The sequence below is a fragment of the Perognathus longimembris genome, chromosome 7 (assembly GCF_023159225.1).
Source record: "Perognathus longimembris pacificus isolate PPM17 chromosome 7, ASM2315922v1, whole genome shotgun sequence".
In the NCBI taxonomy this organism is placed as follows: Eukaryota; Metazoa; Chordata; class Mammalia; order Rodentia; family Heteromyidae; genus Perognathus; species Perognathus longimembris.
This window is the reverse complement of record NC_063167.1, coordinates 9607833-9620100: the sequence shown is the minus strand read 5'-3', so window position 1 is coordinate 9620100 and position 12268 is coordinate 9607833. Positions and strand designations below refer to the sequence as shown.

The following is a 12268-nucleotide window of genomic DNA, read 5'->3' as shown; positions in this document are numbered from 1 at the left end:
CTCCCACTTGACCACTGAACTTGCAAGGGAACCTAAACCCAGCCCCGCTTCCTGTCTGTCCCTGGTGCCCTACCTGGACAAAGGATGGGAACCCTACTCCGTGCAGGCCTAAGAGGCCGCGAGTTTGCCAGGGGTGCGTGTGTTTCTCTACTAGAGACCCGAAGTGCCTTCCGCATTGCCCTGGCCCGATGGGGACTTGACTGTCACGGGCACCCACGCTGCTACAGCGAGGCGTTTCCCGAGTCGAGCGTTCAGGACACAAGCCTCTTGTGCTGGTAAACGCTCTTTGGCGAGGAGGCCAGTTTCCAGACTTAGGGCAATACAAAGGGAAAAAGCAAAGTTGGGGTGCGGGCTAGGGATCTTTGACGCCAGGGACCGCCCCCCACTCCCACTCCAGCCACGATCACATTCACACTTGAGGTGTTTTGTATTTTTTTAATAAAGTTTGTAATCCAATGGACACACAAAACAAAACTGCGCTGAGGAAAACAGTTTCATAAATTAATAGTGTTAGGAGGTCTGGGGCGGTCCGGGTCGCAGGGGGACTGGCCGGTCCCGTACAGATGCTGGGTGACAGACGCTTCCACGTGGCAGGAAGACCCGGGCTGCGGCCAAGCGCAGAGACAATGAGTGACAGTACAAAGTCTGAGTATGAAAATAAGATTTTCTTTGAAAACACATTTTTGGCACAGATTAAAAAAAATGTATGTCGGGGAAATTGATTTTTAAGTCAGTATTATATATATTTATATATATTATATATTTATATATACACACCCCAAGTTCTGCATGTCCCACCAAGAAAGGAAATCCTTCTGTTTGCGCGTTTGATTGAAACTGTACATCCTCGTGAGTCGAAGGTGGTGGCAGCAGGAGAATTGAGAAAGGTGACACATCCAATGAGCAGGGAAGGGAGGAGGCGGGGCAAAAAAACCCCAATGAAATGTTCCTTGACCCCCAAGGTTCCAGCATTAAGAGTCCGTGATGTGTGTTCCTGTACACGAGTGTCCAGTGTCACAGCCTATCTTCACTGTGCAAAAAAAATCCAAGTCACTAATTTAGTGCAAAGGCAGTTCTCTTGTTTCTTATAAAAAAAGAAAAAAAAAAGATTCATTCCATTGCCCTGTTCCTTTTCTCCCCGAAGAGGAGACAGAAACCCAGCCCCTAGGAGTCTGCGGTCGGTGCATCCGGCGGTGGTCTGTCCTGGGTGAAAAGTGTCGTGTAAACATACAAAGTAGCAGCACCTCCGCCCAGAGGTCCGCCCCTCGGAGCTGGGCGGGCGGGCGAGTGCAGGAAGCTGGCCTCTGGTGGTCTGTCCCCAGCAGCAGCTCCCCCACGCCTGCCGGGGCTGCCCTGGCCGGGGTTGAGGGCCGGCGCCGCCTCACACGGAGGCGATGACGATCATCAGGTGTGGGGAGATGTTGGAGATGCTGGCGAGGAGGTCCGGGGCCAGGCGGGACAGGTGACTCTCAGAGAACTCGCAGGGCGGGAAGATCTGCAGCACATAGGCGGGCTGGGGAAAGAGAAGAGTGAGACTCTTGGCCTCACCTCACCCTCCCCACTCCACGCGGGGACGTCCTCAAGAGCGCCAGGGCAAGCCAGCCAGTACCCGCCATCTTATACCCAGGGCAGCGAGCTCGGGGCCATCCAGCCGGTTCTGCCCTGGCTTCTCCCCAGCACAGCCCCGCCCCCCCCCCCCCCCCACCTCTAAGCGCACACCCCGCCGAGGGGCCGCGACGCAGGACCAACCTGATTGGAGCCGGGGTTGGGGACGTTGATGATCCCTGCCGCCTGCTTGGCTTGCAGGTAGCTGATGAAGGCGGCCTTGAGGGACTCTGTCTGGCTCACCACGTCCTCTTGGTCGCGACCACAGGGCAGCGCTAGCAGCAGACAGTAATCCGTCTCCACCTGGGACAGAGGCCAGTGGTCAGGGGTCTCCTAGCCAAACAGGAGCACATGTCCAACCCAGTGTCAAGCCCACCACACCCCCCACCTACGACAGCGTCCCGAGCTCCCCCTGGTTGCTGAAAGCAAGTAGCTTTGCGTGGGGTCTCCAAACAGGAACGTCTGTCACGTCCACCTGGAGAGTGTCAGGAGGCTGGGGGGGGGGGGGGCCCGAGTCTCACCGTCATCCTCCGCGCAACCCCTTCGAGCTGGGAGGCCTCCAGCCGCATCCTCTGGGCGATCCTCAGCGGGGGGCCTCCTTCCGAGAGGGGCAGCGAGCGGTGGGCCAGGACGTTGTTGCCTGAGACAAAGTGGAGCTGCACGGCAGCCGTGTCGTTCTTGAGGGCCAGCAAGCCCTGCCACACAATGGGATACTTCTGCGCGAGGGAAAAGAGCGCACGAGTGAGGAGCGCGCCGGGGCGGGGCGGCGCCGGGCTCGCCCCCCACCTTCTCCCCCCCCCCCCCCCCCCGCAGGCGGAGGCTGACGGGGCGGCGGGCCGGGCCGAGCTCACCTTGAGAAGCTGCACCATGTCCACAGGCCGCTGGGGAGTCAGGTGCAGGGAGGAGTCCGGGCTCGGGGCTGGCTGGGCTTCGGTGTGCGGCAAGGCGAGTCCGGGCGGGGTGCTGGGGCCCGAGGTGGTGGGGATGAACAGCGGCTGCTTGGGGGCAGCCTGGGGGGGCAGAGGGGCCGGGAGGTCGGTCTTCATGGTGACCGACACGGGGGAAGGGTGCGACGCCTGGCCCGGTTCCGCCTGCGCCCTCTGGAGCTGGGCGTGGGGCTCGGGGGGCCTGCTCGCGGGGACGGCCGGGGGGCGCGGCTGCTCGGCGCCTCCAGTCTGGGTCCCCTTGGCCTCCTGGGACACCGGCGGCTTCTTGCTGCTGGGCGGCGGGCCGGGCTGGCCGGCGGGCACGGGCGGGGCCGGCTGGGCGGCCGACAGGGGCGAGGCGGGCTGCGTGGAGGGGGTGGGCGGCAGGGGCTCGCCTTCCGAGGGGCCCTAGGGGGGAAGGCGGAGAGGGGCGGTCAGAGCCGGCCACACACCAAGCGCGGCCACCAAACCCACCCAGAGCCCCGGGGCCGGGGAGGGCGCCGGCCGCGTGGACCCCCGGGGCCAAGCTCTCCCGCAGCCGCAGCCGGGCCCGCCCGCCCTCTGACCCCGTCAAGGGGCCTGGGCGGTTCAGCTCCGGCTCGGTGCTGGGGGGGGTGGGGGGGGCACGCGGGCTCACCTGGGCCGGGGTCTTGGCGCGGGAGGGCAGGCCGATGGGCGAGGCCACGGGGAACGGGGCGTGGGAGAGCTGCGCGGGCGCGTGGTAGGTGCGGATGTCGCCGTAGCGGTACTCCTGGAAGAGCTCGCCGCTCGAGTGCACGATCTGCACGCCGTGCGTCACCACCACGGGCGGCGTGAGCGGCAGCCCCTGCAGCTGGCTGCCGGGGGTGACGGTGAGGATGCGGGCCTCGCCGGGCGCGGGCGCGGCGGCGGCGGCCTTGGCGTCGGGGGGCTTGGCGGGCTCCTTGGCCGGCGGCTGGGGGGCCTTGCTGGCGGGCGGCGCCTTGGCCGCGCCGTCCGGGGCGCGGGGCGGCTCGCTGACGGCGGTCACGTGCGGGCGCACCATGATCCTCACGTCCCGCGGCACGGTGTACGGGTGCAGCCGGTACTCGGACTGCATCACCAGCACCTCCGACTGCACGGGGGCCGCGGCGCGGGCCACCGGGAGGTAGTGCACCTCCTCCTCGGGCGGCAGCTGCGAGGCCAGCGCGGGCACGGGGGCGGGCGCCGGCTGCGGCGTGCCGGCCCGGGGCGGGGCGCGCACCTCGAGCTGCTGGGGCTGCGGGGGCGCGCGGGGCGGGGGCAGCGCCTCGGGGCGGATGCTGTAGGTGATGCTGGGCAGGGCGGGCGTGCTCATCCTCACCTCGCCCTGGGACAGGTGGCCGAGGGACACGGTCTGGGTGATGCTGTGGGGGGGCATGATGACCGACTGCTCGGGGTGGAGGCTGGAGATGAACTGCGGCACGGGGATGCCGGCCGCCAGCATGACCGTGGCGTTGGTGGGCAGCGCGGTGGACGCGGTGCTGCTGGGGTGGCAGGCCCGCGGGAAGGGCGGCGCGGGCCCGCTGGGGCGGGGCGAGGGCGCCTCCGCCTTGCCGGCCGCCGGGTGGGGCAGGGCTCGCTCGGCGGGCGCGCCGGCTCCCGGGGCCACGTGGTTCGCGTCCGGCAGCTTGCCGGGCAGCGCCGGGGGGTGCGGGGGGCCGAGCGTGGGCCCCAGGTTGGCCGGCTGGAGGACCTTGGTCTCGATCTTGAGGGTGACGGGGTCGGCGAGCTTCTTGTTGGCCGTGACGATGCTGGGGGTGAGGACCAGCTGGTTGTGGACCAGCACGGGGGACGTGTTGAGGCCCTGCGTGAGCACCTTCACGGTGCCGCCCTGCGTGACGGGCGTGGACACCGACAGGTGGATGGGCTCGGGCTTCTCCAGCGCCGGGCGGTCGGCCTTCACCGACGAGATCACGGGAGACGCGTTGTAGGTCTGCGCGGTCAGCACCAGGGTGGAGTGCGTGGCCACGTTGGCGAAGCCCGAGGGGGCCTGCGGGCCCTTGGGCGCGGGCTGCGAGGGCGGCGCCGGGTCGGGCTTCACCTGGGACTTGGACACCGACTGCTGGAACTCGATGTCCATGGCGCTGGCCGGGGGGATCTGGCTGATCTTGGCGCTGATTCTCTGCGGGCCCTCGGTCTTCTGGCCCGAGTAGCTCAGGAGCACAACCCCCTCCGAGGTGTTCACGCGCAGCCCCGGCCCCGAGCCCGTGTCTGCGGGCCGGTCATCGATCACGGACATGGCCCCGGGGTGGAAGCGGTTGTTCTCGCTGCTGCCCGACCTCGGCTTGCCTTTGGCGGACGGCGTGGCTGCGGCGCCCGTCATGGTGGTCATGGTGGTCATGGTGGTCGTGCCCGTTGTGGCCGTCACCCCCCCAGAGGGCACGGCGGCGGCGGTGACGGGCGTGGCGAGCACGTTCACGGGCCCGGTGAGCACGTTCACGGGCCCCTTGAGCACGTTCACGGGCCCCGCGGGGGTGCTCACCAGCCCCTTCAGCGTGGCCACGGAGCCTTTCACGGGGCCCTTGAGGGCGTTCACGGGCACCAGGGAGACGTTGACCAGGCCCGTCAGGGCGCTCACCAGGCCCGTCAGAGTCTGGGGGGCCGGCTTGGCCAAAGTGATCTTCTGCGAGTTCTCCAAGTCAATGCTGACCGGCATCCGGCTGATGACAGACGTGATTTTGGGGGCGATGACGGGGGCCACCTTGTCCTTGTCGGCGGTCACGGGGAGCTGCGAGGCCTGCGTGTCGGCGGAGGGCAGGGCGGGCACCGCGGGGCCGTCCTCCGAAGGGGGCTTCTTGGCTTCCGCGGGCGGGGGCGGCGCGGCGTGCAGCGCGGGGGCGGCGCTCACGGGCTCCGGGATGGCCGTGGTGACGCTGGTGGCCGTGACGCCGGTGGCCGAGACGTACTTGGGGTCCATGAGGATCTTCCGCAGCGTGCTGGAGCTGGTGTCCACGTCAGAGGCCTTAGTGTCCGGGGGAAGGGCGGGGGACGGGGTGGACGGGGGCGGGGGCTCCTCGGGCCTCGGCATCCACTCCGCCAGCTTCGTGGGGGGGCTCTGGTGCGGGGCCGCCCCGGAGGGGCCGGGGGCGGCGAGCCTGGCGGCCGTCACGGAGGGGAGTGCGGGCAGGGGGAGGCTCGAGTCGCTGGGTGGGGTCACGGGGTCACTCTCAATGATCGAATGCACCTTGAACCTGGCCTGGGCTTCGTCGTCCACCGGAGCTGGCCGGGGTGGGGAGGGGAGGGCCGGGGGCGCGGGCGCTTTGGGGGGCGTCTTTTCCTCGGCGCTGCCGTCTTGGGGCACGCCCTCGGCGGGCGGGGTCTGGCTGGGGTCGGAGGCGCAGCCCGGGGCGGGGGCGGGGAGGGACCTGTCGCTCGGCGCCCCTTCCTGTGGCGGGTCCGGCGCCGGGCGCGCGGCCTCGCCGGCCGCAGGGCTCTGGCTCGGGGCCGGGTCGGCGTCCGCGGCGGCGGCGGCGCTCGGGGGCTCGGCGGCGGCGGCGGCGGCGGCGGCGGCGGCGCTCGCCTTCTTGTTCGTATTCCGTCTGCGGCGGGACCGCGTGGTCTTCTGGCGGCCCTTGTCCTTGCGAGCGAGGGTGGCCGCCCCTTCTCGGGCGCCTCGGGCCTGCCGGGGCGGGCGGGCGGTGTCGCTGCCATCTCCCCCCGCCTCCCGGGCACCCGCCGAGGGGGTCAGGGCACCGACCGCGGGCCCCGGGGGCTGCAAGGCGGCCTCCCCGAGCGCCGGCACGGGCTGGTGGGGCTCGGGCTCCGCCGCTTCCCCGGGCGGTGGCAGGTCGGTCTGGGACTCCGCGGGGAAGGGGGGCGCGGCGGGGGAGTCACTGATGTCGCTGATGATGGAGCCGATGGCGGCGGCCAGCTCGGTTTCGCTGGCCTGGGGCGCGGGCTTGTCGCGGTCCTCGGCGGCCAGCCCCGCAGCCGCCATGGCCGCGGCCTTGTGCGCGCCCCGGGGCGCCGCGTCGGCCAGCTTGGCGATGTTCTCCACGGCCCGCTCCAGCTCCATCCGCTCCAGCTCCATCTGCTTGGCCAGCTGGGCCACCTCGGCGGACAGCCGCGGGGCAGGGGGCAGCTCCTCGCGCCCCGACTCCCGGGTCCGGGTCCGCGGGCGTGGCTCTCGACTGGGGCGGGCACCGACTCTCCTTCTGGGGGCTCTCGCTTTTCTCGGGGGAGACGGCCACGATGGCGGCCTCCCTGTCCCCGGCCGGGCCCGGCCGCCCCGCGAGGCCCGCGGCCACGCTCCTCAGGAGCGCCGCCCTGTCGGCGGCGCCGCGCGCGGTGCGGGAGCGGCCCCGCTTGGACTTGGCGTTTTTTTCGGGGGCCGGCCTCTTCTCCGCGGCCTCCACGTCGGGCGCGTGTCTGCCGGGGGGCGCGTCCCTCCGCTCGCGCTTGGGGTCCCCGCCCGCCTCCTCGCGGTCGCCCCTGGCCCGCGCGCCGCCCTCCTTGGCCGCGGCGTCCGCCCGCTCGGCCTCCACCTTGGGCTCCGCTTTCCCCCTCTTCCCCGGATGGCCGGCGGCGGCTTTCTGGGCCCGCGGGGACCGCCACCCCTCGGCGGGCCTGGGCGGCTCCGCGGGCTCCTTGGGCTCGGCGCCCTCGTCCTCTTCGGCCCGCCGGCGTGTTTTGGGGGGCCGGCCCCTCCGGGGGGCGGCGGGGGCCGCGGCGGCCTCCTGCAGCTCGCGCTCCAGCCTCTTCCGGGTCACGCGCAGCGGCTCCGCGGGCTCCTTGGCCGGCGAGCGGCCGTCGGGGTCGCTGGTGGTGGCGTACACGCTCCTGACATTGCGGCGCCGCGTGCGGCCGACCGGCAGGCTCGGCTCGGGGGGCTCCGAGTCCCCGGCGGAGTTTTTGGAAGAAGTCCTCGTGATCTTCTCTGCCTCCATCTTCAGTTCCAGAAGCTTCTGCGCCTCTCCCCGGGGGGAGGTGGAGCGCTTCAGCTTCTCGCGGTCGATGCGCTCGCTCTTCCGGGTGACCGGCTTCTCCGCGGGCGTCCTGGCGCGCTTGCTCTTGCTCGGCCTCCGGTCTCTCGTGGAGGCGGGCGGATCCGCCCCCGCGTCCTCCGGGGCCTGGGGCTGGGCCTCGGGGGCCCCTTCGGCCCTCTGACCGGCCCCGGGGTCCGCGCTCCCGGCCGCGGCCGGCCTCTCCGCTCTGGGCTCCTCGGCGTCCTCGGCCCTGGGCCCCGGTCTGGGGGGCGGCTGGGGGCCCTCGGGCTCGGGATCCACGCTGCCCTCGGGCTGGGAGAGCGAGGGCGCGGGCGGCGGGGGCTGCGAGTCCACGCAGGGCGGGGGGTCCACGGGCGAGCCATCTTCCACGAGGAGGGCGGCCACGGGAGCCTGGTGGCCACCGTCTGCTCGCGGGGCCGCGTCTACTTGTTCCAGCGGTTCCCCAGAAACAGGCGCCAGCTCGGCTCCCGGCTTTGCCTCTTCGAGGACGGCGGCCGGCTCCGCGGGCTGCTCTTCCGGGGGCGCGGGAGGGGCGTCGGCTCCCCGCTCGGCGGGCTTCTCCGGCACGGCCGGGGCTGTTTCTGGAGTTGCGGCGGGGGCTGCGGCGGGAAGCCTGGCGGGCGGCGGCGGTTTCAGCTCCGGCTCTCTGCTCTCCACAGCGGGCTCGGGGGTCTTGGGATGGGTCTCCGCCTCGTCCTGCTTCTCAGCCTCTTTGGGTTTTTGGTCTTTTTCTTTTTCTTTCTGTTGCATCCTGGTGAGCTCCATGAATCTGCTGTGGAAGAGAACAACCGGCTCTTGGACGGCCTCGCTGGCGGTGTGCGGTCCGTCGGACACCTGCCGCCCGTACGGCCTCCCGGGAGGGAGGTCGGCCTCCTCGTCCTTCCTCTCCAGATGCTGCAGCCGCTTGGAATCCTGCTCAAAGATGGAGCTGTGTAAAAAACGAGAGGCAAACAGTTCTTGTCTTTCCTGCTCCTCTTCCTTATGATCATCTTTTTTATCGTCCATTTTCCCTTCTGAGTCAGTCCTGATCTTCTTCTTTTTCATGTACCAGGATGGGATGGGCCTCGGAGCAGAGTCAACTTTTTCTTTATCTTTGTTGTTTCGAAAATTAGCAAATCGGGAGTCCCAGTCAAGAAAAGACCAGTTTTCTTCTCGGGATGAAGAGAGAGATTTAGCTCGTTCGAGCAAAGCTTTCGTGTCTGGCGTGATTGTCTTATCCAGTGCAAAAGAATAAAACTTGTTCCTTTCTAGAGAACCAGTAAGTCTCTCATCCCGGTCACGTGATTTGTCTTCTCGGTCTCTCAATAAAAAAGACAACCGGGAATTCTCATACACTGCAGAAGCCCGGGGCGAGTGGGACTTGTGTTCGCCATCTTCATCGGAATCAGAAGGCACCTCCCCCGGCTCCAGATCGCGCACACATCTCTTTCGCAGACTGTCTCTCTTGATGATGCTGTTTGGGAAGCTCACATCAAATCTGCTGGCATCTGGTTTTATTTGAGAGTCCCAACGATTTAGCTCATCTTCAGAATTCAAGACAGACAGCTTTATTCTGGCCATGTCTGCCATCTGTTCTCTCCGGCTGGAATCATAGGGATTAAATTTTAAGGACTCTTCCCTCACTGTTACACAGGAGTAAGGGAGACCTTTTTCATCCACTTTGGGAGACCCTTTTACGGCTGTTGGCCGAGGAGAGCCCAGGGGGTCGTCGTCGTCCTGGAAGGAGCTGTGGCGGATACTGGGAGAACAGCCAGTCCTTTCAGAATCCTCACTGACTTGGCGTGAACTTCTGTAATTCCTCTCTCTTTTGGTGCAGATATCAAAATCAACATGGTCCATCCTTTTCTTTTTGCTGGGGGGTGAGTCATCGGTGACGTCCTGAGGGGGTTTGCCCACCTCATGGACAAGGCTGCGTTTTTCGTACTCATCGATGTCTTTTTTGGGACTGCCGAACTTTTCAGACTTGGCCATCTCCATTTCCATCTGCTGTTTTCTACGACTCTGTTCCATTTGTTTGCGGTAACTCTGTGTGTGATCAATGTCAATGCCAATTTTCTCTTCAGTATTTACCACATGTGGTTTCTCTTGGCCTGGTTTGCGTTCAGATGTTTCTTCACGAGCACTGCAACAGTTTTTCCTGCTATCCTCTCTTTCCAGTCCCTGATCGTCAGAGAGCTGTAGCTGTTTGAACTGTGGTTTGGAAGGGGTGAGTTTTTTTGACTGAGATTCTTGATTTTCCACAGATTCACCTCCTGGTTCTCCCAGTCTTGCTTGCAGGTCTGAGCTGGGCCTTGAGCCAGGCCCAGCAGAGACACTAGCCAGCTCCTGACAGTCTTTGGGGCTGGGAGCAGTATTAAGTCTGTCCAGTTTGATTTTCTTAGATTCTCTTTTAAGAATTTCTTTTCGCCCAGGCTTCCTTTCAGACTCCCCCTCCCGCAGCAGGATGACATCCCTTGATGACGGCTCAGACTGCTTCTTTAGGAGCACACGGGCATCTTCCGTCTCAGGACTACTTTTCTTCACGTCTGGTTTTTGCCTTTCTGCTTTCACACTGGCGTCTGCGAATCGTCTTTTCCTGGCTTCCAGCTTCTCCAGGTCCACTGCACTCAGGCCCTCGGGGACCTGCTCTGGCCTGAGGGGCTTCCGGGGCTTAGGCCTGCCCTCCTTGTCTGCGACCTCCCCGTGGCTGAGCACCTTCTCCCGGGCCACTTTTCCTCTAGCAGGCTCCACTTTGGAGTCCGGTTTTGCAGGCTCCATCTGGGAAGCCTGGACTTTCTGGTCCAGGACAGAAGTCTTGGCAGCGTCGTTATCAAGCCTGGCTTTCAGCTTTTCCAGTGGAGTGTGGTCAATGACCTTCCCCTCTTTCTCCTTCACTCGAGTCAAAACCACACAAGGCATGAGTTCCAGGCGGTTCTTCCCCATTCCTTCCTTGTCCATCTTCTCTCTGCTCAGTTTACCGGAACTCCTTGACTTCTCAGGGCTCGGTTCACGCTCATTCTCCTGGTCAGTTTCTGAAGACTGAGAACTAGGGGAATGAACCTTTCCTTTTCGTCTCTGTTTGTCAGGTTTGTCCTTTTCCATTTTCTCCTTCCGTGTTAAGCGTCTCTCTCTTTCCATTCTCTCAGGATCAAAAATTCGTTCTTTATCTATCTTTTCATTTTTTGTATAGCGCTCCAAACGAGACTTGTCCACCTTCTCGTACCGTGGTGGGGAGAGCGAGCTGCAGCTGCCACTCCGCTCTGAGGACCGGCTATACAGCCTCCTCTCCGAGTCACTCGGCAGCCGCTCTGACTGCGAAGGTGACACTCCAGGACTCTGTGGATGTCGCAAGTGCACAGGACTCTGACTTCGTTCAATAGGCCTCCGTTCATGGTCTCGGTCCCGCTCAGAGTCAAATCTTTCCCGTTCTCTCTCCCGTTCTCTTTGCCTGTAACTGTATTCCCGAATGTCCTGTTCATAGGGGTCACTTCTGTAATCCCTGTATTCTCGAGGATCATCATAGTAGCGGGACTCATAGTAGTCTCCTTGGTATGTTTCCCACTCTGAATAAAATTCCCTTCCTCGAGCCGGGTAGTCCCTCCGGGATTCCTCGGGATAGGTGCCTGGAGTCCGAATACTCTCGTAATACGTCCGATCCTGGTTATAGTCATAGGATCCCCTTCGTTCCTCTCTGCCAAAGACAGATAGATACACCTAGGCGTTAGGTGGTATGTGTGAGATCAGAGAGCCTTACGTCTTCAACTCCGGCATCATTTAATCACTTGTTAAACTGTACCAGCTCTCCAACAGAGCTCCTAGTCCCATGTAGCTCTGAGCACTTAAACTTCAGCTAATCTATTTTTTTTTAATTAAATTTCAACAGGGGGCTGGGAATATGGCTTAGTGGTAGAGTGCTTGCCCAGCATGCATGAAGCTCTGGGTTTGATTCCTCAGTAACACATAAACAGAAAAGGCCGGATGTGGTGCTGTGGCTCACATGGTAGAGCGCTAGCCTTGAGCAAAAGGAAGCCAGGGACAGTGCTAAGGCCCTGAGTTCAAGCCCCAGGACTGGCAAAAAAAAAAATTTAATTAAATATCAACAAATTGAAAGCTGAGTGACAGTGGTTCATACCTGTAATCCTAGCTACTCAGGAGACTGAGATGTGTGACCACAATTCAAAACTAGCCAGGGCAGAAAACTCCACAACACTCCTTATCCACCATTAACAAGCAAAAAGCCAGAAGTGGGATCTGTGGCTCAAGTACAGAGCTCCAGCCTTGAGCAAGAAAGCTAAGGGACCGTGCCCAGGCCTTGAGTTCAAGCCCCTGTAGTGGCACTGTCTTAACCAACACCCTCCTGGCTTCCTATATTAGGAGCTAAAGGTCACTGGACAGGGATAAATAAAAGAACCAAAAAAATAAAGCCAGAGACAAATCATCACAAAATGAGTGCATTTCAAGTAGCAATATAAAAAAAGTATTACCCCCTAGCATACCACAGTCAAACTTTTATAAGACATAGGTTGGTTTATTTCTCTCTCTCTCTCTCTCTCTCTCTCTCTCTCTCTCTCTCGCTCTGATTCTAAAGCTTGAATTCAATGCCTTATGATTGCTTAGAGCATTGCTGGTGCTCTGCCAGCTGAGCCATGTCTCCAACCCAGCATTTTGCTGCTTAGAGATAGAATCTCCAAGTAGTCTACCCAAGCTGGCTTCAAACATCATTTCTCTGGGTTTCAACTTCCTAAGTAGCTAGAATTATGGCATAAGCTAATGACATCGGGTGAAGCCTGAATGCAGTCAGTATTGCCTATG

At 63.4% G+C, this 12268-nt stretch overlaps 1 protein-coding gene across 1 annotated transcript in view; it reads right to left on the bottom strand.

Moving 5' to 3' along the window:
• Positions 1–421: 421 nt before the first annotated feature.
• The window catches only part of Spen (spen family transcriptional repressor), a 72673-nt gene continuing 60826 nt past the window's right edge, over positions 422–12268 (bottom strand). The window contains 6 exon segments of the mRNA XM_048350301.1: positions 422–1513; positions 1750–1908; positions 2127–2321; positions 2457–2939; positions 3169–6633; positions 6635–11147. Of these exon segments, the coding sequence (XP_048206258.1) occupies positions 1382–1513; positions 1750–1908; positions 2127–2321; positions 2457–2939; positions 3169–6633; positions 6635–11147 (8947 nt within the window). The 3' untranslated portion in view covers positions 422–1381.